At 36.4% G+C, this 27,253-nt stretch overlaps 1 protein-coding gene across 1 annotated transcript in view; it reads right to left on the bottom strand.

The window, feature by feature from the left end:
* ajap1 (adherens junctions associated protein 1) overlaps positions 1-27,253 on the bottom strand; it is a 57,042-nt gene that overhangs the window by 15,700 nt on the left and 14,089 nt on the right. Inside the window, exon 2 of the mRNA XM_051904284.1 lies at positions 13,819-14,549. Coding sequence (XP_051760244.1) covers positions 13,819-14,549 — 731 coding nt within the window. The remainder of the gene's footprint in view (positions 1-13,818; positions 14,550-27,253) is intronic.

Below are 27,253 nucleotides of genomic sequence, written 5' to 3'. Positions count from 1 at the left end.
AGTTGGTTGATTCTGTAACTACATAACTTGATAAAAAAAAAAAAAAAAATTGAGTTGGTGTCAATTTAAATGCAACATAAAATGCAAAACTGACTGTATATGCTTTCTTAATAAACATTCCTAGTCTTATTGTGCATGTTCCATCAGTGAATGTTATTCCAAAGCCCGGGACACACCAAGCCGATAATTGGCCGTTGGGCAGCATTGGATCATTTTGACTACGTTTTCCCAGTATGTTCTGCACTGGTGGCTCTAGTTGGACTCCGTGTTTTTTTTTTTTTTTGGTGGGGGGTGGGGGGGTGGGGGGTGTTCTAAATTCAACATGTAGAATCGGCGTCGGGCAAGAGAGAGAGAACTCTGATTGGCAACAGCATGTTTGGCTTTTATCAGTGCTAGTTCTTTGGTGTTGGTTTGGTGTGTCCCTACCCTAAAGGAAAATGTTTGTTTTCATAATCTTTCATCAAAATGCAATAACTTTCTCAGTCATAATATTTCTTTTATGCTGAAAAATCCGAAGTTGCATGGATAGAGGAAAAAATATTATCAGGGATGTTGTGGGGGAAAAAAGAATGCTCAGTTGGAGTTTATAGTTGAGTATAAAAGATTTCACTCCCCAAACTGAAATGGCAAGAGAAGTTTCTTTAATTAATGAAGACAGTTTAGGTTTGTCCTGTGATAGAAACGAGTCAATTTATAATGTAATGAACATATGATCATATAACCCCAATTTTCATCTCATCTCTACACTGGTTACCTATTAAGATCCGTATTGATTACAAAGTATTGCTACTGTACTGACCTTTAAGGCCCTAAATGGTTTAGCTCCTGTGTATTTAACTGATCTTCTATCGCACTACAATCCATCATGTTCTTTAAGGTCACAAAACTCTGAACTTTTGGTAGTACCTAGGATATCTAAGTTCACTAAAGGAGGTAGAGCATTTTCACATTTGGCTCCTAAACTCTGAAATAGCCTTCTTTATAATGTTCGGGGCTCAGACACACTCTCCCAGATTACATCTAGATTAAAGACACATCTCTTTAGCCAAGCATCTCATTACCTTGTACTCCAGTTATATCCGATTAAATGCACATGACTATCTATTGCTTGAAATGTTATGAAAAGCAGCTACGATAATTATTTTCCATTTGCTTTCTGTTTTGTAGAGATCTAGAGATTATGCCAGCTCCAGTTTGGATTCAGCCTCTTAGGAAGATTTCAGATGACCCAATACCTGTGAAGGACTTCGGATGACCAACTCTAAATCAACATACCCAACTGCCAAATTTTCTATATATTGTAATCATTACGATCATAACTTGTAATAACTGCTTTAATGAGCTCAGTGTTTCTGCTTACATGAATTCATGATGTTAGCCAACTACATGGATTGTGCTATACAAATAAATGTGAACTGAATTAAAATCAAAAAGTAATAAATAACAATAATAATACATTTATATTTTTAAATTTAAATCAGAGAAGTTACTATAGTTTGTCTAAACTATCAAAGCTTTTGTTAAACGATTCACAAAATATCACATTAGTCAGTCAATAATAATGTTCACCAAATAATTTAACTTTTAAAACTTTTTTTTTCAAACGTTTTACGTTTGAAAAAAATACAAACTTTCTAAACTATGATAAAAAGATTAGCAAATACTATTTTGCACAAAAGAAATGTAAATATGTGTTTATCCTCCACTACATCCATGCAATCAATAATACTATAAGACATTTTTTTTTTTACAGTCCAATCAAATCCTGAAAGATACTGTAGCATCAAGCCCCATTCTGCTGAATATTCTGTTTAACTTGGAAATACAACGAATTATGCCACTGCATATGCCATGTAGTATTTTCTTTACAAAAAAAAAAAAAAAGAACGAAAAAAAAAAAGTAGAACCAGGATGTACAAAAAGCATTAGCAAAGACCCACTAGTGGCCAATAATATATAGCAGAGTAAACTGGTCCAGACAAAATTAGGCCTAACAAACTGAATTGTCATGAGACTGACATTAAAATAGGACAGTAGTGGAAAGAAAAGAGTTTCAAAAAAATCTAGGACAAATATAAAACCCAAATAGCACAGTTTTAGCAGACAGGACCTTGAAAAATATATGCAAAGGAGACACATACACAGGGGGCAGTATTTTAACTGAAGGTTATGAGTTTGTGCTGCTGGGGCCCCATAGAGTAGAAACCATAGAGACAGACACTCCTCTATCCACCTAAAGGACATTTAGAGGTTTGGAGCAGGACATCGTGTGGATCTGTCGGCTAAATGCTCTATTAGTGCAGCCCAGGCCTGGCATCTGCAGCTACAGATGGCTGTAAAGGGCTAGTGAGATGGAGTGGAAAGGAGATGCCTTCACTGAGTGCTTTCAATCATGTTGCGGTTTGGCTGGAGGAGTACTCATGGCAAAGCAACAGCTTTGAGTTCACATTCAAAAAGCAAGAACATGAAAACCAAAAAAGGTACTTCAGAATTTATATGCAGGAGTATCCAGATCCGTCAAACTTCAAATGAACTGCTGTGAGGACGGCAAGTTTAAATTGACTTTACAGGAGCACTAATCTAACCAAAAATCACACCTTGGAATTTGTTCGGAGCAAATCCCAGCACTAACACCGGTGATTTTTCACAGTAATCTAAAAAGTGGATTTAGTTTTAATGGGAATGTTGTAATTTCATTATAAGTGAAATCTCAGAAAGAAAGAGAGAGACAGCAAGAGCAATCATTCCTCCATGATGACTGTGTGCTATTAAAAATGTTCTTTTTCACTGTGTGTTAAAAATGATTAGTCTATGCATATATTCTCTGTGCATGCAGAATCTCTGGGGTTTATGAATCTATTTTTAAATAATTTTCTAAAAGCAATTATGCATTTTCTGTAATATGGGGATTTGCAGTGGAAAGCCAAATTCAGAATCCAAGTCCCTCTTGCACCCATCTTTCTAATGACAGATATAGAATATACAGTAGTCCCCATTGAGGGCATGGAGCTTTAACCCACAGTCTGGGGGGCTTTTTAGCCACTTTAGCTGCTTTTATATTTGATATATTATGATTTCTAGTGAGAACAAACTTCATTAACAGTTTTTGCAGACTTTTATCTTCTATAAAAGAATTTCGATGCACACTACCGTTCAAACTTTTAAAAAATGTTTGAAATAAGTCTCGTTTTCTCACTAGGCTGCATGCATAAAAACAAGTAAAACCACAATAATGGGACATATTAATACAATACAATGTATGTCAATGTAATTTCTTCCTGTGATGACAAAGCTGAATTTTCACCATCATTACACAGTCTTCAGTGTCACATGATCCTTCAGAAATCCTTACATTTCTTATTATTATCAATGATGAAAACAGTTGTGCTATTTAATGTTTTTGTGGAAACTGTGACACATTTTTTCAGGATTCTTTGATAAATAGAAGGTTTAAAAGCATTAACAGCATTTATTTCAAATAGAAGTTTTTTGTAACAGTGTAAAAGTCTTTACTAACACGTTTGATCAATAAAAAATAAAAGCAGCAATTTCTTTTGGTAACTCTTTAGTTTAGGGTCCAATTCTCACTATTAACTAGTTGCTTATTAGCATGCATATTACTAGGATATTGGCTGTTTATTACTTATAATGCACATATTAATGCCTTATTCTACATCATGATATCTATTAATTTACCCAGTTTACCCTAATAATTCTTTCATATATATATATATATATATATATATATATATATATATATATATATATATATATGTGAAACCTCTAGAAGTTTCTTTCTTCTGTGGACCATAAAAGAACTTTTTTTTTTTTGGTCCACACAATGAAAGTCAGTAGGATGTTGTTTTGAACCCCACTGACATTCTTCAAAATATCTTCTTTTATGTTATGTTCCAAAACAAGTGTGAATGTAACAAAAAGCCAACAGCACTAGAACAATACTTTATAATTCAGCAGAGGAACAGAACGTGCTTCATGGCCACAGAAGGTTTTAAAAGTGTGCACACCTAAAAATGAACGTGAATGAGAGGGTTCCACTTATGAATGGAATTGTAACTTATTCATGGGCGATAATAGGAATAGCAATGCAAGTACAGGCTTGCTCATGTGTAAACCCTATTTGCACAGTACATTATTTAAAAAACTGTTATTTCTGCACCAGTTCTCCTCTCACAGACCAGTGAGAATGACTAAATCTCCATCAGTTTCATCCTTGTGCTCTTTGTGATTCTAGCTACACTTACGTTTGATTGCATCAGCTTTCTGTTCACAGAGCTGATGACTCCTGCTGAGTGCCCTTCTCCCATTCATTTGTGGAAATGGGCTGGATGAAAATCTTTACCAACCAACCGACACTCACAAACTGCAAATATCCAGCTCTAATTTTTAATGCATTGGAGCTGTAGGGGAGGGAGAAAGGGCTTGAAGTCTTTCCTCTTCTGGGTGTTAACCTTCTCCCCTTGGCTCTGTTTGTTGTCCTCCCACACGCCCCACCTGATCGCGGGAAAACTCTCAATCGCACCTGCTGATGGTTCACGATTGCCAATTAACGTAGATGTCAAGATGTCAATCTCACTTGACTTCCACTGAGCTACAACGTTCCCAAACTCTTACTGCAAGAAGACCGAGAGAAAAAGAGAGGAAAAAGAAAGACAAGGAGGATGAAAGGCAATTATTCTAAATGCCTTTTCCCAGTGTCAAAGGCTCCCCTGCATAATTCAATCGCTCTGTACAGTGCAGGAGGGAGAGGTGGTCAAAGTAGACTCTATGATTGTATTACTTAACAGATAATGAAGTTGTCCTGGATGGAACTACTTCACTGCTGTCTGTCAGAGCAGCCCTGTGAGCTTATCACGTCTTTAAAAGGTTTACCTCGGTGAAACCAAACGGTCCTATTGGATGAACAATTTCGAGAAAGACAGCACTTCTAACATAATATAGTTCATGTATTACAATGCGGGTAAGACACATCCCTAAGGGCTTGTGAGTGAATTTAGCACACCTTTGACAAGGAAAAGTTCGCCTTTTAATAAAACTGGAACACATCAAACTGAAAGCAATAACTAAAGCAATTTACCTAAAGTCAGTGCGCCTTAAACTATCTCACAAACCCTGTACTGCTGCTACATTACAAGGTCATCTGGTAGGCGTAAAATTATGTTATTATTTCAGTAGCCAGAAAAGTAAAGTCCAAGGTGGAGTGGCACAATGGAAGATCATTGGAGGTAATATGTTACAAGTAGTGTGAATGGAGGTAAAGTACATTTAACATATTTGTTTAATTTAATTTCTTTTGTTGTCTTCTGTATAGTCATATTGTAGATCTTTAACTATTTAATTTCTTTAACTATTTAAGTTTTGTCATTATAAAACTTAATAAGTAATGTGTTACTTTTTGTGTTACATTTACACTATATCTTTTTCAATTTCAATTCGTTCCACACCTGTAAGACCTTCGTTCATCTTCGGAACACAAATTAAGATATTTTTGATAAAATCCGATGGCTTAGTGAGGCCTGCATTGCCAGCAAGACAATTAACACTTTCAATGCCCAGAAAGCTACTAAAGACGTATTTAAAACAGTTCATGTGACTACAGTGGTTCAACCTTAATGTTATGAAGTGACGAGAATACTTTTTGTGTGCCAAAAACAAAAACAAAACAATGACTTTATTCAACAATATCTAGTGATGGGCGATTTCAAAACACTGCTTCATGAAGCTTCAAAGCTTTACGAATCTTTTGTTTCGAATCAGTGGTTTAGAGCGCGTATCAAACTGCCAAAGTCACACCCCCAATGGTGAACCACTGAAATTTCGAAATACTTATGACGCAACGAAGCCTCGTCTACTGAAATCACGTGACTTTGGCAGTTTGATGCGCGCTCCGAACCACTGATTCGAAACAAAAGATTTGTAAAGCTTTAGTAGCTTTCTGGGCATTGAAAATGTTAATTGTCTTGCTGGCAATGAAGGCCTCACTGAGCCATCAGATTTTATGAAAAATATCTTAATTTGTGTTCCGAAGATGAACGAAGGTCTTACAGTGTGGAACGACATGAGGGTGAGTAATTAATGACAGAATTTTCATTTTTGGATGGACTAACCCGTTAAGTTATTCACATGACTGTTTTATTTATTTGACTTATTTACTGACAAATACAATTATAAACATCTCTGTGCCTCAGAGAAACTGATGTGTTGTAGTATGTGAGCATTATGGGTATTGTAGTTCTAGCAATGCACTTAAAGAGTTTGATTGCATACATACTAAACATAATAATACGGTATGTCTTTTTAAAATGTTATGTCTGTTTGAAATCATACCTTTTCAGTATAGCCTATACTGTATATCATTTCATGCAAACTATAGGCCTATTTGGACGTTCTAAACAACGTTTGAGTCACAATTCTTATCACTCGATGTCTGTGATTTCATGTACTAATACGGATGGGACCAACATGTCCATGTTTGTTACAGAGGTGGAAGTGTGTGTTTTAGATCTGGTCAACTGCTGTGCTTGCATGCATCACATATATGTCTTTTAATTTATTTGTGTTGACAATTTTAATTTATTTTAAAAACCCCAAACAATGATTACTACTACAGCTGTAGTTTAGTAATCAAACTTTTAACACTCACATGCAAGACCCAGGTCAGATACAGTATTTTCCCTCAGTAAAATAGAACTTACTGTTGTTTATCTACAAGAGAAGGATTAGGTGTGGATTAGATGAGAAAATGCATTTGAGTGGAACATGGAAATGACATTTCCAGCTCTCCGGTAATTATTATAATTCTTATTTTACCACTGAACACTCTTCATTGAGCAGAGCGTTATTGTGAGTTATTTGGATATTACAACATAATTTCATTAAATTAACAAAAAAATTATTTTTCCAACCATTAACTTTTAAGCACAGTCCAGCTTGGATAAATGCATAATTTTGGCTTTTCCTTATTAAATGTTCAATTAACCTTTGAGCCCGGGGAGGTGATAACGAGCTTGCAGTGCTGAGCAGCAGGACTGTAAGGCATTTTAATCAACTCACGCACGTCGTTAACCTGACGGCTCCATCTGTGATCTTCAAGTTAATGCTAGCATCTTAGATGGAGACAAAGGACACACACACACACATTCACATAGGAATGAACTGAGGACGTTTATAAAACCAAGAGAAAGCAATTTGTTAGAATTTATATTCATCTCAGCAGGTACATGACCCCCAGAATTATGCCATTTGAAATAGTACATCTATGCTCATGGATGCTGATTTCTAATTCACTTACTTTCCACTTTTCCATATATACAATGAGCAAAATAATGATTTTTTTTTTTTACAATGTAAATGTTGCTTGCCTAAAAAAATAAATAAATAAATACATGGCTACTTTGGGTTGGCCATCAATGTATAACCAGATGGTGTAGTTATGGTCCCCTACCAGCAGAGACTAAATACCAAATGGACTAAACTAACTAGCCAAACCTTGACCCCCCCCGAATGCACAATACACGTGCACAAACACGCACAAACTGATGGGTAAACAGCTGAATCATGTTTGGTCTACAGCGATAAAATCTTACTTGTGCTGTATCAACAGACCCGCAAAGTCAAGGCTGTCACCAGCAGGAATGATACGTGACTCTAAAATATAGTCTAGTCAGCACCGAGCTGATGGAGAGAAGCTTGTACTTGATGCATTGCACACAGTTGAGATGCAATGGTCCTTGGGGAAAAGCTTGATATAGTTCATCATTAAACTGAGTGAAAGGTTTCTAGGCTGTCTTGGATGACCGCTATTAAAGGAAAATTAAAGAGATATTTCATCCAAGAAATAATTTCTGTCATCATCATATATTTGTTCTAGATCTTTGTTGTGTGGATCAAAAATGAGGTATTTTGAAGAATGTCCAAGCTGCTCTTTTTGATATAATGAAAATGGATAGAGAGCTGTCCCTGGTTACATACTAGCAACTATAAATTATTTTTGGTAGTTCAAATGTTGTTTTAGACCCCATTGACTTTCATTGCATGGACAAAAATGGTTGAAACCTTTTTTTGGAACATCATCTTTTGTACAGAAGAAATTAAGTCCTACAGGTTTGGAACAATATGAAGGTGAGTAAATAACAACAGAATTTTCAGTTCATGGGTGAACTGTACCTTTAAGAGCCCTGCAAAAGAAAAAAGAAAAATCAGCAATAGTAAAACATATAATAACGAAAGAAGTTAATGCTGTTAGTGTCCTGGATTTTAATCAGGCATGTGAACGGTTACACTGACCTCCATGCACTTCCCATGCTCTGACATGAACTCAGCTGAACACCCGCTTGTATGCATGTCTAATGCTCTAGTTTTGTATTCACAGCCCATTGCTTATTTTCCCCCCATTACTCTGCATGTCAGAAGCAGTTTAGGACTGGTGCAGGTGTTTGCGAAGGGCTAAATTTACCCGGGATGCTTGCTGAATGAGGAAGCGGAAGGATTTCACCTTGATAGGCATTTCGTTTCATCAGACAGGTTCGGCTGTAGCTCGACAGAGATGGATAATTATGGCATGCCTTAAGGGCACAATATAGAACTCACTTTCATACTATATATATGAAAGACATGCCAAGACAGCATACTACACACTGCATTTGACATTTAAGACAGATATAAGACCTTCAAGAGACACCATGCAGCATTTGAAGTTTTTTACTACTTCTTTCAATGTGGATAGTGTAGAACAGTGAATGATTGTGTTCAGGGATTTATATCAACAAACTATTTTTTCCATCTGCAGTTCCATCAAGTTTTAATATTCTCAGGTTGCTTGTTATTTGTTGGAGTCACTGACGAGTGACTTGCCATATTTTTTTCCCCCTTACAACAAAATAGTACTTAAAAAAAAAGAGCTATACGGACTGTGTGCAGCAAACAAATTATTCAATTTTCACGCCTCAGTTGTATTAAAACTGCAATTAACACCGGTATTCTTCCTATTCACCAGATAATTAAAATATGCAAAAACACTGCAGCATTGTCAGTAGGAAGTACTAGGAGCCCATTACACTTGCTTCCACACACAGGAGCCAAAAAAACAAACAAACAATCAAAAAAAAAAAAACAACAACACACAAACCAGTCAAATTAATTTAGTGGCAAATATTAGATTAAACTACTTATTTCACAAATTGTGACAGTTATCTACGAATGTAAGCCACGACCTTGGGGTTCCCGCAAAGCACAAAATAACCAGCATTAACCAACATATTTGCATTCACTTTTATATATAAATGATTTATATTAGGCAAACTATTTATATAAGGTAACACTGTTTTTGTAAGAAAAATATCCATATTTATAACTTTATAAGCTATAATCACTAGCTTCCGGTAACGGCCGTACGCAAGTCGAGTTCCGACAGAACTCTGACCCAACGCATGATGTAGGATTTACATGTAGGAATAGCGTAAGCTTAGGTGAGAGTAGACGCCTCTCACGGTTCAAACAAATAGGGCTGGGCAACAAACTCATGCTCCTCTTTGTTTTAGACTTCTAATTTGTGACCGGTGTTTTGTTTTGCTCGATCCTCTGCGCTTCTGCATTCGTCAATATGTCATGCGTCGGGTCAGAGTTCACTCTTCGGCTGAAACTCGACTTGCGTACAGCCGTTACCGGAAGCTAGAGTTGTCAAAAGTACCGACTTCGGTACCAATCAGTACTAAAATTTAAAAAATGTGACACTTTGAGGACTGTTGAGCAGATTCGTAAGCACCTCTGATTGTCCATTGTGTTGATGCGCTCATCGGATATGTCTGTGATTGGCTTCAATGATCAACGCACGGGAGCGTTTGAAACCACACGGAAGTGTTTGAATTTGAAAGCGTTTTGAAAGTGGGAGCGGGAACGTTTGAAAGCAGGCTGCTTTCAAATGCTCCCGTGTGTATCTGTGTAAGTGCTCAGTGAAGAGCGTCACTGATGACTATTCACAACATGTTTTCGAAGCGTTGATCATTGAAGCCAATCACAGACATTTCCGATGAGCGCATCAACACAATGGCCAATCAGAGGTGTTTATGAATCCGCTCAACAGTGCTCAAAGCATCACATTTTTAAAATTTCAGTACTGACTAGGTACCAAAGTCAGTACTTTTGACAACTCTACTGGAAGCTAGTGATTATAGTTTATAAATTTAAAGATATTTTTCTTACAAAATTGCCTCGCTTCACTTCAGAAGGTCTTTATTAACCCCCTGAAGCCATATGGATTACTTTTTGATGGATGGATTTTTTTTTTTTTTGGGCTTCAAAATCCAAAAATCCAAGTTACAATTCACTCCCATTATAAAGCTTTGAAGAGCCAGGATATTTTCCAGTATAACTCTGATAGTTTTTGGCTAAAAGAAGTAAGTCATATATATCTAGGATGGCTTGAGGGTGAGTAAATTATGGGATAATTTTCATTTTGTGGTGAACTAACCCTTTAAGTTTTCTTTACCAAAAAATACAAAATGTATATTCATTGATGCTAACCGAATACTATTTTAGCCATTTTAAAACCCTAACTATGTTAGCCAGCCTAATATTTCAGTCAGCAGAATGTGCAACAACAATATTTAATGCACTCCAGAAAAACAAATGTTTTCAAGTTTCAAACACTCTCCCATTATTGAAGCCAATGTTATTATGTCTGCCCATTTAGGCCTTCAGATAAACAGTTACATTTTATGCCACTAATGGAACAGAAATTACACACTTTACATTTAAGAAAAAAACAAAAAAACAAACATATTACATGTAGTTACCATAATAATTACTATAAATTATGCATAATTACATGTGACTAACTCTAAACCAATCCCTAATCCTAACCCTAACCCTATAGTAAGTACATGTAGTTAATTGTTATTACTCAGTACTTAAAAATATAATTACAGTGTAACCAAAACTTGTATCATAGTGGGATACTAGATTTGTTTTGTTTGTTTGTTTTTTTTAACTACACATAGAGGTGTATATGAGACAATTTGAAATGATCCTACATTGTCCTCTATTAGTGTTAGACTGGGTGGTTGTGAACTGTCAGGTGCGATTGATATTAAGATCAGACGAAATGAAGAAGAAGGAAGGCAAAGAGGATTATTGGAACAGCACTTTAGAGATTAAGGGAAACCTTGCTCTGGCCTTTAGATGTAATGACACTGCTGTCGTCACTCCAGATTGACTTCATTTTGCTAATCATTCCTATGGTTAATGAGGCCGTGACATTTGATTGGAGTTTGACCTTTGAGCTGAAATATAATTCGACATGCATGGATGTATGTAAGTTTCCATTCAGGGGAGTCGTAAAATTATTCTCACTTGTATATTACTCTCTATGAATCTAATTTTATGGGAGTCTTTATTGTTAATATCCTTTGCAGCTAATATAATCTATGGCATTCTAATGTGCAAAGCTTGTGAAGATTAATAACTTCACAGTACTGCAGATCCTTGGTGTAGAATTGGGGGATTAAAACATCTTTTTCTGCAAATCATCAATGTGTCTGTTTTTGAGGTCATGCTATTTGTCTTTTATTATGTATGCCGCTGATCCACACTCTTGTGTAAACTTAATTGTGCGTTAAACTTTTGCCCACTTCTCAGCCTATAACAGATCTCAATGCACAACATACATAGCTAGAGTCAAGCCAATTAGTAGAAAGTGTCAAGACATTCCACCCTTTTGCACAGATTTATGGAACACAATAGTTGATCTACCCAGAGGACTTTGCATTGAATGGATGACTAGCCTAATACTGTGCAATACCAAACACACAGGACAGACTGCTGCCTAATGGCATACATGAGCGCTAATGCCAATCATCATCCTTCTAGGACAGAGACTAGAATAATCTCCAAAGGATACACAAATACAGCTGACAGATACTGAGGTTGCCATATGTAGGCTACTCTGTCATGCCACGGACATGATATTTGGTCTAGATTATGCAATGGAGCCAAAGATGATAAATGTAATAGTAGAAGAGCATAAAGGCCGTGTTGCTGCCTCTGTTCCCAGTCAATGTCCAAGCAGGCAACATTTTTAACTTGAAAAAAGATATACTGTACATGCTACGGTTCAAAAGATTTTTTTTCGTAAGGAATTAATACTTTTATTCAGAAAGAATGCATTAAATTGAACAAAAGTTGCAGTAAAGAATTTTACATTGTTACAAAAAAAAAAAAAAAAAAAAACTATTTAAATAAATGCTGTTTTTCAAACTTCTATTCATCACAGAATCCAGAAGTATAAAAAGTATCAAGGTACAAAATTATTAAAGGTGCAATGTGTACATTTTAGGAGGATCTACTGACAGAAATGCAATATAATATACATAACTATGTTTTCAGTGGTGTATAATGAACTGTTATGTTTTTATTACCTTAGAATGAGCCATTTCTATCTACATACACCGCTGATCCCCTTACATGTTAAGTCGTCATTTTGCGGCGGCACGAATCTACAGTAGCCCTAAACGGACAAACTGCTCTACAGAACGCATTTGCTTGACTGGCTTCTCTCTGCTGTCTGAGACGACATCTTTGTCCTGTGTTGGCCACTGTAGCTTCTCTATATTGCAATTCGCAAGCTCACCACTAGATGCTGCGAAAATGTACATACTGCACCTTTAAAGGATTGGTTCACTTTCAAATGAAAATTACCCCAAGAAAGTGCTTCCATCCACATCTATCCATCATAAACGTACTTCACACGGCTCCATGGGGCTTAATAAAGTCCTTCTGAAGTGAAGCGATGTGTTTGTGTAAAAAAAAAAAAGAAAGAAAAAATCCATATTTAACAAGTTATGACGTAAAATATCTAGCTTCTGAGACCACCTTCCGTATTCAACTTACGAAGAAAGTGTAAAACTCTCGCAGTTCAAAAAGTTTACGCTACGTCCTACGCCTTTCCTATTCAACTTTCAATTCAACCTTAACTGATGCGACGCCCATTTACACTTTTCTTCGTAAGACAGATATTTTAGATATTCTAGATATTTAACTTCATAATTTGGATATTTTTTGTCAAAAAAATAAATAAATAAATCACAGAACACAACCTTCATTTTATAGGCCAGCTTGGAAGAACAGTTTATTTCCCAGAATGTCATTACCAGTCCCTTTTACTGTCATTCCAATTCTAATTCAAGTTCATCATGCTGTGAGTGTGGCCAATTCATTATAAATTCACTCTCAATTCACATTCAAACTGAAAAAGAGCCAACACTGGATTGCCATCTTTTCTCTGTATTCATCCTGCTTAAGAAACTTTTGACACCACATTCCCATTAGCCTAATAACCAAAACTTTCCAAACTTTCAACACCAGTAGCTATCTTGTGTTATTTTTCCATATTTGCTTATTTTCCATTACTATACAGCAACTGAGGTTTGTCACACCAAAAGTAAGCCAATATTTTCACAAAAAAAAAAAAAAAAAAAAAAAATGCTAGCTATATTGGCCTTTTGACAATCCAACCACCTTCTTTGCTGTAAATTGCTGGCAGTTGTGTGCCAATTACAGCTTCGTGAGTATTTTCCACCCTCAGTTTTTCAAAGAACCCACACAGTGTGTTTGACGCACTGCATTGTGGTTTGTGACCCAAGAACCTTTGCGCCATGTTCATGAATGACCTTAAACCGCCTGACGGTCCCTAAAAATATCTCTGCGTGTTTCACCGCCTCAGAATTTTAAATACGTGATCAAGCATAAGCTGATTAAGTAACAAAAGCTACATGAAAAAATTTGCCATTCAGATTTATGTCCTACCTGGTGTCTCCCCAAAAGGTTTCGGTGGTTTGGCAGTCACTCTGGAGTTGCTTGGCTGTGTGGTGCTGTGCCTCTTAGGATGCACGGTTGTAATCACTGCATACGTCCTTTGGGGACTGCGTGTGGTAGGGCTAGTTACGGTAACTGTGGTGGTGGAGGGGGCTAAAGAGGTGACGGTGGCATTTGTGGTCACCTTCGCCTCCTCCTCAAGCCCCTCGTCGGCCCCTGTAGGGCCCCAGTCAATAAATCCCGCCACTGTGGTGGTCCTCCCCTCCAGGGAGTCATAGCCGTCCCCTTTCAGCTGCCTCCGTGAGCGAGATAAATGCAGATTTAAATCAGATTTACTCCCCTCTGGTAATGTAACTAACTTTCCTTTGTCGGAGGGGGTCAATTTACACTCCACACAAAGTTGCCGTTTCTGGAGTGACCGGCGGTTTTTTCGCCCCCAAAGTTTGGTGCCCCCCAGCTCCCCGTGGTTGCCTAGTGATGGCAAGGAAGGGGAAATACCACGATGCAAGACACCCAGAGTCCTCAAGTGCTGGCCATTGAGCGTGTCCCGGGTGGGCAGAGGGTGCGGCTGCCGACGGGGCACTGATCTGGGCAGTAGTTTGAGGGTGAGCCCCTGGCCTGCTGGTGCACACAGAGACAGATCCATTGTGAAATGTACAAGGATGAAGAGGATCCACATTCTACATCCCAGCATTCCTCCAGGTCTCCAAGCAACCATGGAACTGGAGAGCAGAAAAAAGGAGAGAGAAATCAGCCACATTGGATAATCTTAAACAAAGTGCGTGATTTCACAGAGAGAGAGTATGCTTGCTCAACAAAATTTAAACAACTTCTTTACCTTAAAGATTCTCTTATTAGATCTTTCAAGGACTGACTACAGTAGATTGGGGGGCTTTACGACACTCTTTGTAATGTCCTTATTTCCAACCCCATTTTCCAGTCTACCGATTTTTGCTCTAGGCTTCGTTCTGCTCTGTGACTCACTAAGTTCTCATAAATTGAACTCCAATATTAATTAGATGTGTGATTCTCCTTTAACAGCTAGATGCTAAAAACACACTTCAATGTTGTTTTCAAAGACATTTACTTTCAAACACTTAGCCTTCACACTCTTCAATTACTTGGCTTCATAAACAAATGTTCTTGTAGCTGAATTGGTCTCATAACACTAGCAACATCAAGGTCATTGGTTTATACGCACTGAAAAAATGTATTGCTTGAATGCACTATATGTTGCTTTGGATAAAAGTGTGCTAAATGTCTGATATGTTTTGGAATCTACTAAAATTAGTGTCCGTCAGTGATCTAATGATGAGCCACAGATTTATTAAATATAAACACAGCTATCAAATGTATATAAAAAAAATGTTTAAAAACCCATTTACATTATACTGAGAAAATTTTCCAAAATTAAGTACAAATTAAGAAAAAAATCAGAATGAAATAGTAATATAATCAATGTGGTGGTTGTAAAAATAAATAAATAACCTCATGTCTTTTGGCTAGACTTTTGAAAGCAGAATGAATAGTAATATAATCAAATTTGGTGGTTGTATATAAAAAAATTAAAATAACATTTCATTGTTATGACAGCCCTAAAAAAAAAAAAAGAAGCATTTTGTACAATTTCTCTCAATATTTCCATGGACACCCTAGCACCCCTAGGTCCCCTGAGGATCCCTGAAACCAGTTTAAAAGCCAGTGATAAAATAACAAACCCCTCAAACCACAAAATGTCCCATTTCCACTGCGATTCTACCTCTATGATTTGTTTTAGCTGGATTTCTACTTGAGGGGTACTGTTTATTTATTTATTTTTTATTCCAGAACCTCAAACACATTGGAGTGAGCTGCTATACCTTCATATGAAAAACCCTAGAAGCCAGGAGTCTCTATTGATCCAGAGAGAAAGAGACTTCATCAAGGCATATCTGTAATCTTTCTTGTCCTTCCACAATATTGGTCACGGTCAAAGGCTACTTTACAGGCATTAAAGAGCCCACACATACTATGAATGGCCTTTGCTGTTGCTTTGAGTTCAGACGTGATGGATTTTATTGAGTCATCTGACCCTGAGTTGATGAACTAGCATGTCTGAACCAACAAGTCAACCACATAAAGTGTAATATTTGAAAATCATATATCTAAAAAGTACTAAAATAGTTTATAAAACCACCATTCCAAAGGGGAATAAATTCCCCTTCATCTAAAGAGCACTTTCATTTACCTATACTTCAATGTGTTTGGCATGCTGCTTCATCCATTCATGAATAAGATGGATTCTTCAAGCACACTAGAAGAGGACCCTTGCTCTCCATTTTTCCGTCTTCTAGCTTCTCTTTACATTTCTCTCCAGCTGTTTCAAAAAAAAAAAAAAAAAAAAAAAAATGTACTTGTGGGATCTGGTCTGACTGAACTGGGTCAGAACCTTGGGTTGGCCACACAACTGAGAGATTTTACCTCACTAATAAGGTCCTTCAATCCCATTGGGCTGGGCCCCAGGGGGCCTGACTCACACTCCCTGTGCTAATGTGTTCCATTAGAACGTAATTCCTGTCAGGAACATCATTGTATTTACTTAAGGAGATGTATTAGAACCGATGTTGTGCTATTAATGATCACCCATCCACTGGTTTTTGATGAAATTAGGTGGCTACATTGTGATTTCAAGGGGGCTGCTGTGATATTAATGAGGGCTAAATTAAGGGTCACACAATACAGGGTGTGAATTAGAGTGAGAAACACGGAGGACATTTTTCATGAACAACCCCTCCCTGCTCTTTACTTATAACGCATCAGCTACGATTCAGGGTCAGTTCAGCATTGTGCAACCCATTTAGATTCTGCATTGTAATTCAACACGTCGTCCACAAAGCAAAGGTCTTGTTTTTATTTAGATTTTCAAAGTACCCAATTTGAATTCACAGAATATAAAAAGCACATTCAGGATCCAAAATTAGCTTTTCTTCCACACTGACCAATTAAGATGACATGGGCAAACCTCTTCCAATTACTTGCCATATTCATATGAAGATTTGTGGTTGCTTTTAACCATTTCATCACAACTTGTTCCCAAATAACTGATTAAATTGCATTATGCATATATAAGCATATCCTATCTCACAAATCAATCCAAGTAATGTAAAAGTTCTTAATAATTACGTTGTTTTATTTACTCACCAAACTTACATTCTGTGCAGTTTTGCATGACTCTGCGATAATAACATGAGAAAATGAATAAATAAAATAAATAAAGCAAGGAAGGCAATGCAATAAATCAAAACTACAAGGGACAAAGATGAATAAAGTAGATGAATAAAGAAGATTTCCCATTTTGAATATTCATTAGGCTAATGTTCACTATGTTTGCAAGCTTGCATAAGATTTGTGCTTAGTTGCTTAGATTTAACAGCAGCACAAATATAGACTCAGTGGGAATATACAATTTCTTTTCTCATCCATATTCATGATAATGAGGGGGAAATATATATTTCATAATAAATGAAAGTGCTAAGAGAACATATTTCCTGAGACAAGCAAGTTAAAAGAAGAGGCTTTGGAGTTCCTAAAAAGTTAAATGGAAAATATATGATCTGAAAAAGCCTGAAAGCCTGTACCACCCCCAGACAGATACTTCCAGTCAAATAAGCTGCAAAATACACTCCGTGGAAAGCCTGAAATCTTCAAAACTGTTTGCCAAGCTTATATTTATTTATTTATACTTTATATCTATGCAGAAGAACACAATCTCCATGGTCAAACATGGAGGTGGTCCAGTCTTGTTATGGGTGATGGACATTATGAATTCTTTGAAGTATCAAGCCATTTTGGCAAAGATGGTGATGCCTGAGTGCAGAGACTGAAGCTTGATGATCAATGGACTTTCCTGCAGGACAGCCGTCCCAAAGTATACATCCAAATCTACTTAAGCTTGGTTCAGGGATCAGTCGTGAATGTTCTTGAGTGGCCTGTACAGTCTTCAGATTGAAATCTCATTGAAAATATTTGGTGGAATTTGTAGAAAGCAGTGGTAACACGGAAACAAAGACTATCAGTGATCTGGAAGCTTTTTCAAGCAAGGAATGGGCCAAGATTGCAGTAGAGAGCTTCTAAGCACTTAAGGCCTTTGCACACTGAGTCCAAAATTTTCGTATGCGTTTTTTCGTATTCGTGATCCTAAAAATTTGTCACGCACAGAGACCTTGCACACTGAGTCCGATGCGTATTAATGAATCCGTTGCGAAAAAATTTGCAAAACAATACAATACAAAATGGAGTCTTCAAGCAGTGAGCATGATTTAGTTGTCCTCTCTCTTCTTAAGAAGAGAAAAAAAAGGAAATATTGGGTCATTCCAATCCCGAGATTGCATAGAGAGAAAGGAGAGCTCCACCTCATCAAGGAGCTGCGTGATTATCCCGAGCGTTTCAAAGTTTTCTTCAGGATGTCAGTGGCTCAGATTGATGCTTTGCTACTGGCACAATCTGTCTTTATATTCTGTCTCTTTGTATTCCGAACTTTGTTTGTCATGCAGTGCTACTGCTTTGTGCTGAAGACGATGTCAACTTGTCAGATAGCATTCGGGATTTTGGCGTTCGCTTGTACGGTGGCTCTGAATTGTCAAAACGTCTCTCAAAATGCGTGCCACGGATGCGAAAAACACAGAAAATCGAACCTGATCCGAATTTTTTTATGACGGACGAAAGTTTCGGAGGCAGTGTGTAAACGTGATTGACACAACGTGAGGTCGTATTTATTTTTTAACGTGCGAACATTTCGGACTCAGTGTGCAAAGACCTTTACAGGCGTTTATTGGAGGTTATAAAGAATAAAAGATTCTGCACAAAATTTTACTTTTGGGGGTAGTATAACTTTGTGCACGTATGTTTAGAGCCAGTTTGATTTTTTTTTTCATTTTTTAATCAACTTTACATTCTCGGAATCACTCACATGTGCATTAATAAACTTTGTATAATAGTTTACTGATGCCTTTGATGAATTGTTTTCATAAAATTTTGTTCTCGGCAGAAAAAAACGTCTTGCAGATTAAGGGGTTGAATAATTTTAAATAATTTGGATTGTAACTGTATAACAAATCACCAATAAAACCAGCCAAAATGTTATGAGAAATGTTATAACTTTAGACCAAATCAGGCTATAAAAGGATTCACTGCCAAAACAAAACAAAAAAACTTTTTCCAGATCAGCATTTTTCTCTTGTTTTCTAGTAACATTATTTAAATATCGTTAAAACAACATAAATGTAATGAGAAGCAAAACTGTATGATACAGAGAATTTCAGAGAATATATTCAAATACATGTATTAATTATATAGATACTTTTTTATGCATAAATCAAACATAATTTAGTGGTTTCTAAAATAATTTGTCCAAACAAACTTCACTCAAGGTATGTTTTCTGAATGTCTTAATAAAAAAAAAAATACTGATCCAAAAAATTATTATTATTTTTTTTTGTTAACCCTAGTTTCATTTGATTTATTTGTGATTTCCAGGAGGACTAACAGTTTCAGTCTTTCTATGTAAAATATCTGCTATTGCATTGAAGTCCAGTGTAATCCCATATCATGTTCCCTTTCTATACATCTTGCATCTGTTGATAATTGCAATTTCCTCAATTCAAATTTGAATATATGGCCTGGCTCCGCATATATTGTCTGTGGTTTCACTGATTCACACAGAATGGGGAACTACAGAAACACTTGTTCAGCTCTGAAGCTAAAGGTTATAGACACTTCTTGTTTGATGATGCAACAAATAATGGGGAATGATACAATAAAAAGGGTTTATTAGCCATCACACAGAGAAGAGAGAACACTCTTTTGACCACTTGAACTTTCCCTCTCTTTTTCCCTTTCTCTCCCACGTTTCTCTGTTCTTCTCTATATTAACATCCATTGTATTGCTCAGTCAGTTCTGATTAGTGTTGCAAGGTGGAACAGGTCTTATATGACTCCCTCTTATAGACAGTCATTTACTGCCCCTCTCAGGACTAGATGTCAAAATCCAGGCATGACTATAACACATCACACTGTACTTTTGCTGGACAACCAGCAAATAATACTAACAGCTATTAAGTAATAGGCCTACATAATAACACAGGGTAGGCAGATTCCTTCTTTAATATGCAAGTTTGATTAGCTTTGCTCTAACAACAGTAGCACTCAAGCTGCATGAAGTTTGTGTAAAACCTAATGATGTTCTCTAGCATGATTTGAAATGATTCAAAGAGCATCTTGGGCTTTGATGGAATCAAGAACATCTGGCCATCAGTAAATGTCGCAAATTTGATTAATGACCAAGAAATTGTACAAAATCTTGAATATTTCTTAATTCCCCTTATATTGCAACATTTCTTTCTTTCTAGTACTGAGTAAGTACTGAGTAATATTAATTAACAACATGTACTAACTATATACAGTCAAACCAAAAATTCTTCAGACATTTTTGATATATTTTTACTAGTGGGTGCAGGACACTATAGTTCATTTATGTAAGTGAGGATATCAAAATAAAGTAAACTGTGACATATTATACCCAAAAATTCTTCATACCTACCAGTAAAATTGATAAAAATTTGGAACCAAAAATTATTCAGACACTTTGACCTGACCATGTTTTGCTAGTGTTTTCTGACATAATTAAGATTATTTTTTTCTGACACAGTTTAACTCTGAGATCATGTCATATTTTATTAAATTTTTTTTTAAACTATAGTGAATAAACTTTGGTTTGACTGTATTTATGGCTAGGGTTTGGTTTAGGCTTAGTTGCTTGTAATTTTACATAATTAACTGTTATTACTATAGTAAGTACAGGTAAGATGTTTAACAGGCACACTGTAAAATACTGTGTTACCCCCCCCAAAAAAAAAGATCATCAAACTTTCTTTTTAATAGTTTCTATTTCTAGGTCTTATTTTGTTAATGTGGGACCCCACTATATGTTACACAAAGGAATATAAAAGCTACACATGCAAGCCCTATATTTCCAGAGGGATTATGGTAAGCACTGTCCCAGGTTACTATTAATGAGATCGGCGGGTTGATAGATGAGCATATGGCTGGTGGAAAATACAGGAACATCCAGTACTAGTTACTCAGCTGTGTTCACATCCGATGAGTGAATGTCTTCACACAAGACAATCAAATGCTGCGAACTCGTTCGTTCCATTACGAATCATCACACATACTCTCTCCAGACACAAGAAATGCAACTTGAGAAACCAGACCAGAATGGTTTCTGATGGCACGCCAAATGCTCACTGACATATGACTCATGGTCCAATTTTTCAGCTGAATTACACTTCAGAGAAGTGTTGCAAATAAATATGGATTCCATGCCTGTATTTTGGATAAGCGGGCAGCTTAAATGTGAGTCAGTCTGATCCTCACACAGCCGACTGAATCCTTGGATCAGTCAGTTGGTTTATACTAAGCAGAGTGAAAATAACGGAAATGTAATTGAACAGGTAGAATTATCTGTATTTACAAATATTACATACTAATCTATTTTATAAGATAACCTGTGGTAGTCTGATAGATATCCCATCTAATTTAGTTCTTATAGTCTACATTCATAAAAATGTATGAAATGCATGAATATAGGCCTACTAATACAGTCCCCTGCTGTTTTGCTTATTAAAAAAAAAAAAAAAAAAAAAACAGGGTGATCAGATTAGTATTCAGAGCTATTTGTATGTAAAGTGTTCATAAGCATTTTCATATGATGGTGTAAAAGTCTAATAACACTAATAAGTCATATGCACCCTTTGTTTTACTGATTTTTTTTTAATTCACATGCTCTCGTAATCTTTAAACAAAATAACTTCCACTAACTCTGATGACGTGTTTTTTGAAATATGATTGGAGTCACTTCAAAATGGAAAATACAGTTAAGTGCAACATGTGCAGTGCATTTTATAGGCTACATAAATTATAATGATATAATATAACATCATTATAATTGTGTGCTTGGGATATGGCTTTTAATGGTGAGACTTTTGTTTTTGTAATCAGGCTCTCAAAAATTATTTAAAAATTTGGATTTGGATTTAGATTTAGATTTATCTGCCAATATATCAGTTATCGGTTTTCAAATATAAGGAATTATCGGTTATCGGTATCGGCCAAAATTTTCATATCGGTCCCTAATTTCATGGTGACTTTATAAATTATAATCAAACCTTGACAAGCAGTAAATATAAGCTGAGAATTTTTGCTCAATCCAAGTGTACAAAAAAAAAAAAAAAGAATATGAATACCATATAAATATTAATATGAATACCAATTAGACCACACTGCAAAAACATACCATCATTGGACACAACTGCACTTGTCTTTCATATATGGTTCATAAATGAACTGGAAGGATTTCACGTTACATATTTAGAGACTGGCAGTAATGAACAGGCAGCTGTTGTCCTCGCACAGGCCCATTAGCACATGAACATATAAGAGCGCAGCATTAGAATATGTTTCCTGCTGGATCACTGGGATGTAAAAGACTGTTTCACATGCTCTGATCTGTGTGCTAAAGAACAAGTGTGTGTGTGTGTGTGTGTGTGTGTGTTAACCACTGGAGAGATCAGCTGTGTGAGTGTTTGTGTGTGTTGTGACTGTGGGGGAGATATCTCCAACAGCCTTGCACTGACATTTCATATCTCTGCCACAATGATGACAGAACATGACTCCCTCTTCACACATACGCCCTCTCAACACACACACATACAATGTCTTAAAAAGAGAGAGAGAGAGAGAGACACAACTAAAAGACTGAAAGCTTCTAAAGATAATAAAATTTCAGTATGCCAATCGATGCCAATGAAACTTTACAGATTCTTTATACCTGTTCTTGATACCAAAGCAGACACGAAATGCTACTGAAGACCATCCTTTATCAATAAAAGTTCATTTTAAATATGAAAAACAATCATTTTTTTCAGAATTGGCAATAAAGTAGATATTATTAGTATTATAAGTATTAAAGCAGGGAAACAAACAATGTTTCAGTGCCTCCATATTTGAATTACTGTTGCCATGATCAATAGAACATGTACACAAACATCTATACAAAAAAAAAAAAAGGTAAAAACTCACATTAAATATGGCAGGCAAGTAAGGCTAAGGTGTGAATGAAATGAAATGAAATGAAATAAAATAAAGCCACATTGTACATATACCAGGCAAATAATGCTACATTGTGAATTAAAAAATAAATAATATAAAATAAATAAAACCATAAAATTTAATAAAATACTGTATTTATCTGGACAGCAGTGCTTATATGTATGGATTAGAAATGGCCAGTGGGAAGCCGTTCATAAAGTATCTCTAATTATACAGATATAGAAGCGTCAGAAGCAGACTGGAAAGACATGACAGGGGTGTCTGCGTATGTGAGTGTGTGTAATGAGGCTTAGCCAAGGAAAAGGACAAATCCCTGCTCTCTCATTGGGGAGTTGTGACGTCATTGCAAAGCCCTGCCATTTACCCGCTATAGGAAAGATTTCACACATTAATCTGCTGACAGGTCTTAGGTAGTACAGCAAATCAGTGAGATTATCTTCCCAGTTTTTCAAAGACATGTCTGAGCACTTCAATGTAAAGATGTTATTTCTCCAAACACAGATTTATGAATCAGCAAAAAAAAGATGCAGTACCTGCAGAAGTAAGACATAAAAGTCCCAAAAGTGCACTAGGATTACACTGAACAACATTTCCTTGAGCTGTTTCAGAAACGTGCTAGACAGCTGATGCTGTCTGGAGCTGAGACTCAAATCAAATGAGCAGCAGGTCTCTCTTCAGCACCTTGGACAGCACCGCGGCTTCTGGCTGCCAGTCACAACAGCACAACATTGGGAAAAAATGTCAGGACAAGGTGTGGGTAGGCAAGAGTAGAGAGAAAGCTCATTTTGAAGCTCTTTTTTGTCCAGTCTGAGGGACCTGTAAACCACTGAGTGTAACTTTCAAAACATCACACTCAAAGACAAGACACAGACCAGCCTCATTTTTTAATTTAATTCATTTAGATCCAGTTCTCAGTCCATTCAACCAACAACATACATGTATAAAAGACAAAGAGCTTTTTCAACCTGATCTCACCCTAAAACAAGACTTTTGTTGCTTTTTGTTTGTTTAGTGTCAGTAAATGTGTGGTGACTGGTGGTTGCTTTACAATGAGGCTTTCTAGAATAATACACTCTTTCTAGAATAATACACTATAATACACTCTATCATTCAAAATCACCTATTTTAATATATTTTAAAATGTAATTTATTCCTGCGATGGCAAAGCCATTAATTTCATCAGTGTCACATGATCCTTCAGAAATTATTCTAATATGCTGATTTGCTGCTAAAGAAACATTTCTTATTATTATCTAGAACTGGGTTAAAAATACTGATTTCTAGATTTTTCCATTCTCATTTTTAAGAAACAATACTGATTCTGGTAACACTTCATTTTAGGGTCTTTTAACTAGTGCTTATTATCATACATATTATTAGAATATTGGCTATTTATTAGTACTTAATAAGCACATATTAATGCCTTATTCTGCATGACCTTATTCTACATTCTTAATCCTACCCAATACCTAAACTTAACAACTACCTTACTAACTATTAATAAGCAGTAAATTAGGAGTTTATTGAGGGAAAAGTCATAGTTAATAGTTTATGTGTTCCCTATATTAAAGTGTTACCCTGATTCTTATCCCAAGAATGTTTTCAGTTGATGAATGAACAAAGCTTTGTAGCGCGAATCCCATCCAATAAATCGCAATAAGCTTTGTTACTTCTGATATGAAACAAAGTCTCAGCTTTCATTTTATAACAAAATTCAAACTATAAATACCGCGAATGAACATTAGAATGAATGTTGAAAGATACAGTACAACTTACTGAAACCCATATCAGGTCTCATGTAATCACTTAATCAGTGTTTCAACCGCAGAAAGACACCAATAATGTTACATTTACCTCAGAAAAACCATTCACTGTCCAAAAATTCAGTTAGTTAAAAAAAAAAAGTGCTATATTGCATTTTCATTGTGAAAAGTGCTATACAAATAAATGTGAATTGAACTGATACGTTTTTTTTGTAACAGTTTAAAAGTCTTTACAGACACTTTTGATCAATGTAATGTGTCCTTGCTGAATAAAAGAAATATACTACCTTTCAGTAGTAAAAATGTTTTTAGGTCAATTCAGTCACATTAAATTATATATTTGTCTTCATTTTAATGATGGCAATGTCATCCAGGGTAAGCAAAAGATGATTATTTATTTGACAAAAATAGTATTCATCTTCTCAGGGCAGACAAGGAGTACTTTTGAAAATGCCACTATGCTGAAGATTCAGAGAAGAAAACTTAACTGAAGATGGAGGTAATTTTGAAAACTGCAGCAGCCTAATCCATCATGTGCTTATACAGTGTTGGGGATCTCTGATAAGCACCGTGGCTTGTGGCTCAAGAGAGTGTAAGTGTTAGTGAGCAGAGTGGGTCGAGCAGCCCTGAAATGATGAGATCCTCCAAACACTCAGCACTGTACACACATACACAGCAGCACATGCATACAGTAAATGTGTGCCAGAACACAAACACACACACACACACACACACACACTTCCTGTCCATTCAGCCCATCTTTCCTGGGTTGTATAGCGAGTATCTCCCTGAGCAAGTCTCCATGCTGCTTTTCACACACCTAAAATAGAACTCAGCAGATACAAGAAACCTTTCATTTGCATTGCGTTAGAAGACACTCATGAATAGCTCCGTGAGGGTCCTTTTGCTCGCTCTCTTTTTCTCCCTCACGCATTTCTTGCTCCAGGGGCAACTCTTCGTGATCAAACATGCCTATTCATCTGACTGGATGGAACTGCCTAAATGCAAAGCCAGAAAGAAAGATGGATATATAGAAAGAAACAGAGAGACAAGAGCATCAACCACTCTTCTCTTTATCTTATAGTGATAGTTGCCTTTTCCAAAAGCAGTCTCATGGAAAACAGATAACTGATGACCTCCAAATGTATACGCTTTATCCCACTCTTCTTTCTTTATAGAAGGAGACTTTAAAGTTCGCTTTTGGCATCTCCCCTGCACACAGTTTTTTTTGTGCCCAACAGGAATAATACTGACAATCGCTTCTCCATACAAAATTGATGCGGAAAGAACTATAATAATAATGAAATAAATGTGGTTTCTGTGGATTCATCGGCAAAACGGAATGGACAGCCCACACGTCCTTGCTTACCCCGGATCACTGAGTACCTGTCTATAAAACTGGCCTCTTTAATGCTCAGTGGCTCAATGTAATTCTAAATGACAAGCATCAACGTTGTTTTATTCTGGTCCTGAAACCACAGGCTATATCTGCTCTATTAATAATCTATGCTTTCAGCTTGGCTGCACTATGAGGTCGTCTCATGCACGCCGGCACGGGGCGTGGGAGCAAGACAGGAAATGCGCTGTCTCACCTGCACATGGCCTCACCTGTAACCTGCAAGCAGTGAGGGAGCATGAAATACAACTAAAATAAGGGGGGAAACACCCTTGCCAGTTTATGATAACTACTGTTCAAAAATTTGGGGTCAGTATGATTTCTTACTGAAAACAAACAAACAAAAAAAAATTATTCAGCAAGGAAACCTTAAAGTGAAGAAATGTCTATTCAGCAAAGAATCCTTAAAAAAGGTGTATTACAGTTTCCACAAAAATATTAAGCAGCACAACTGTTTTCAACATTGTTAATAATGAGAAATGTTTCACTAAATCAGGATATTAGAATGATTTCTGAAGGATCATGTGACTCGGAAGACTGGAGTAATGGCTGATGAATACTCAGCTCTGTATGGAAGCTTGTTTCCGCCACTGAATAAAAAATAAAAAAGGTAACTGCGACATTTTATCTCACAGTTCTGACTTTTTTTACGCAATTGTGAGTTTACTTTTTTCTCAGAATTGCATGATAAACTCACAATTGCGAGTTATAAAGTCCAAATTGCGAAGTATAAAGTCAGAATTGCAAGATATAAACTCGCAATTGAGAGTTACAAAGTAAAGAAAAAGAAAAAGTCAGAATTGAGAAATGTATACTCACAATTGCAAGAAAAGAATGTCAGAATTGCGAGATAAAATATTGCAATTGACCCTTCACCGGGAGTTTGATTGACAGGCGTTCTAACCAATCATAACACTTTGTCCGACAAAGCAGTCAGGGGAGTAAGTAGATTAACGTTGGTGGACTTGAACTTGAAAAATGATGGCTTTCTGTGGTTGAAATGTGGTTCATTCATGTTTATTTGATGATATCAATTAACTAGTAAGAAGAGATGATCGGTTCATGAGCCGCTTGATCTGAGGCGCTACAGCGATCTGTCATGACACATTAAAGAGCCACA

Source organism: Ctenopharyngodon idella, chromosome 8 (assembly GCF_019924925.1).
Source record: "Ctenopharyngodon idella isolate HZGC_01 chromosome 8, HZGC01, whole genome shotgun sequence".
In the NCBI taxonomy this organism is placed as follows: domain Eukaryota; kingdom Metazoa; phylum Chordata; class Actinopteri; order Cypriniformes; family Xenocyprididae; genus Ctenopharyngodon; species Ctenopharyngodon idella.
The sequence above is the reverse complement of the archived record's forward strand: the minus strand, read 5'-3'. Positions and strand labels throughout refer to the sequence as shown.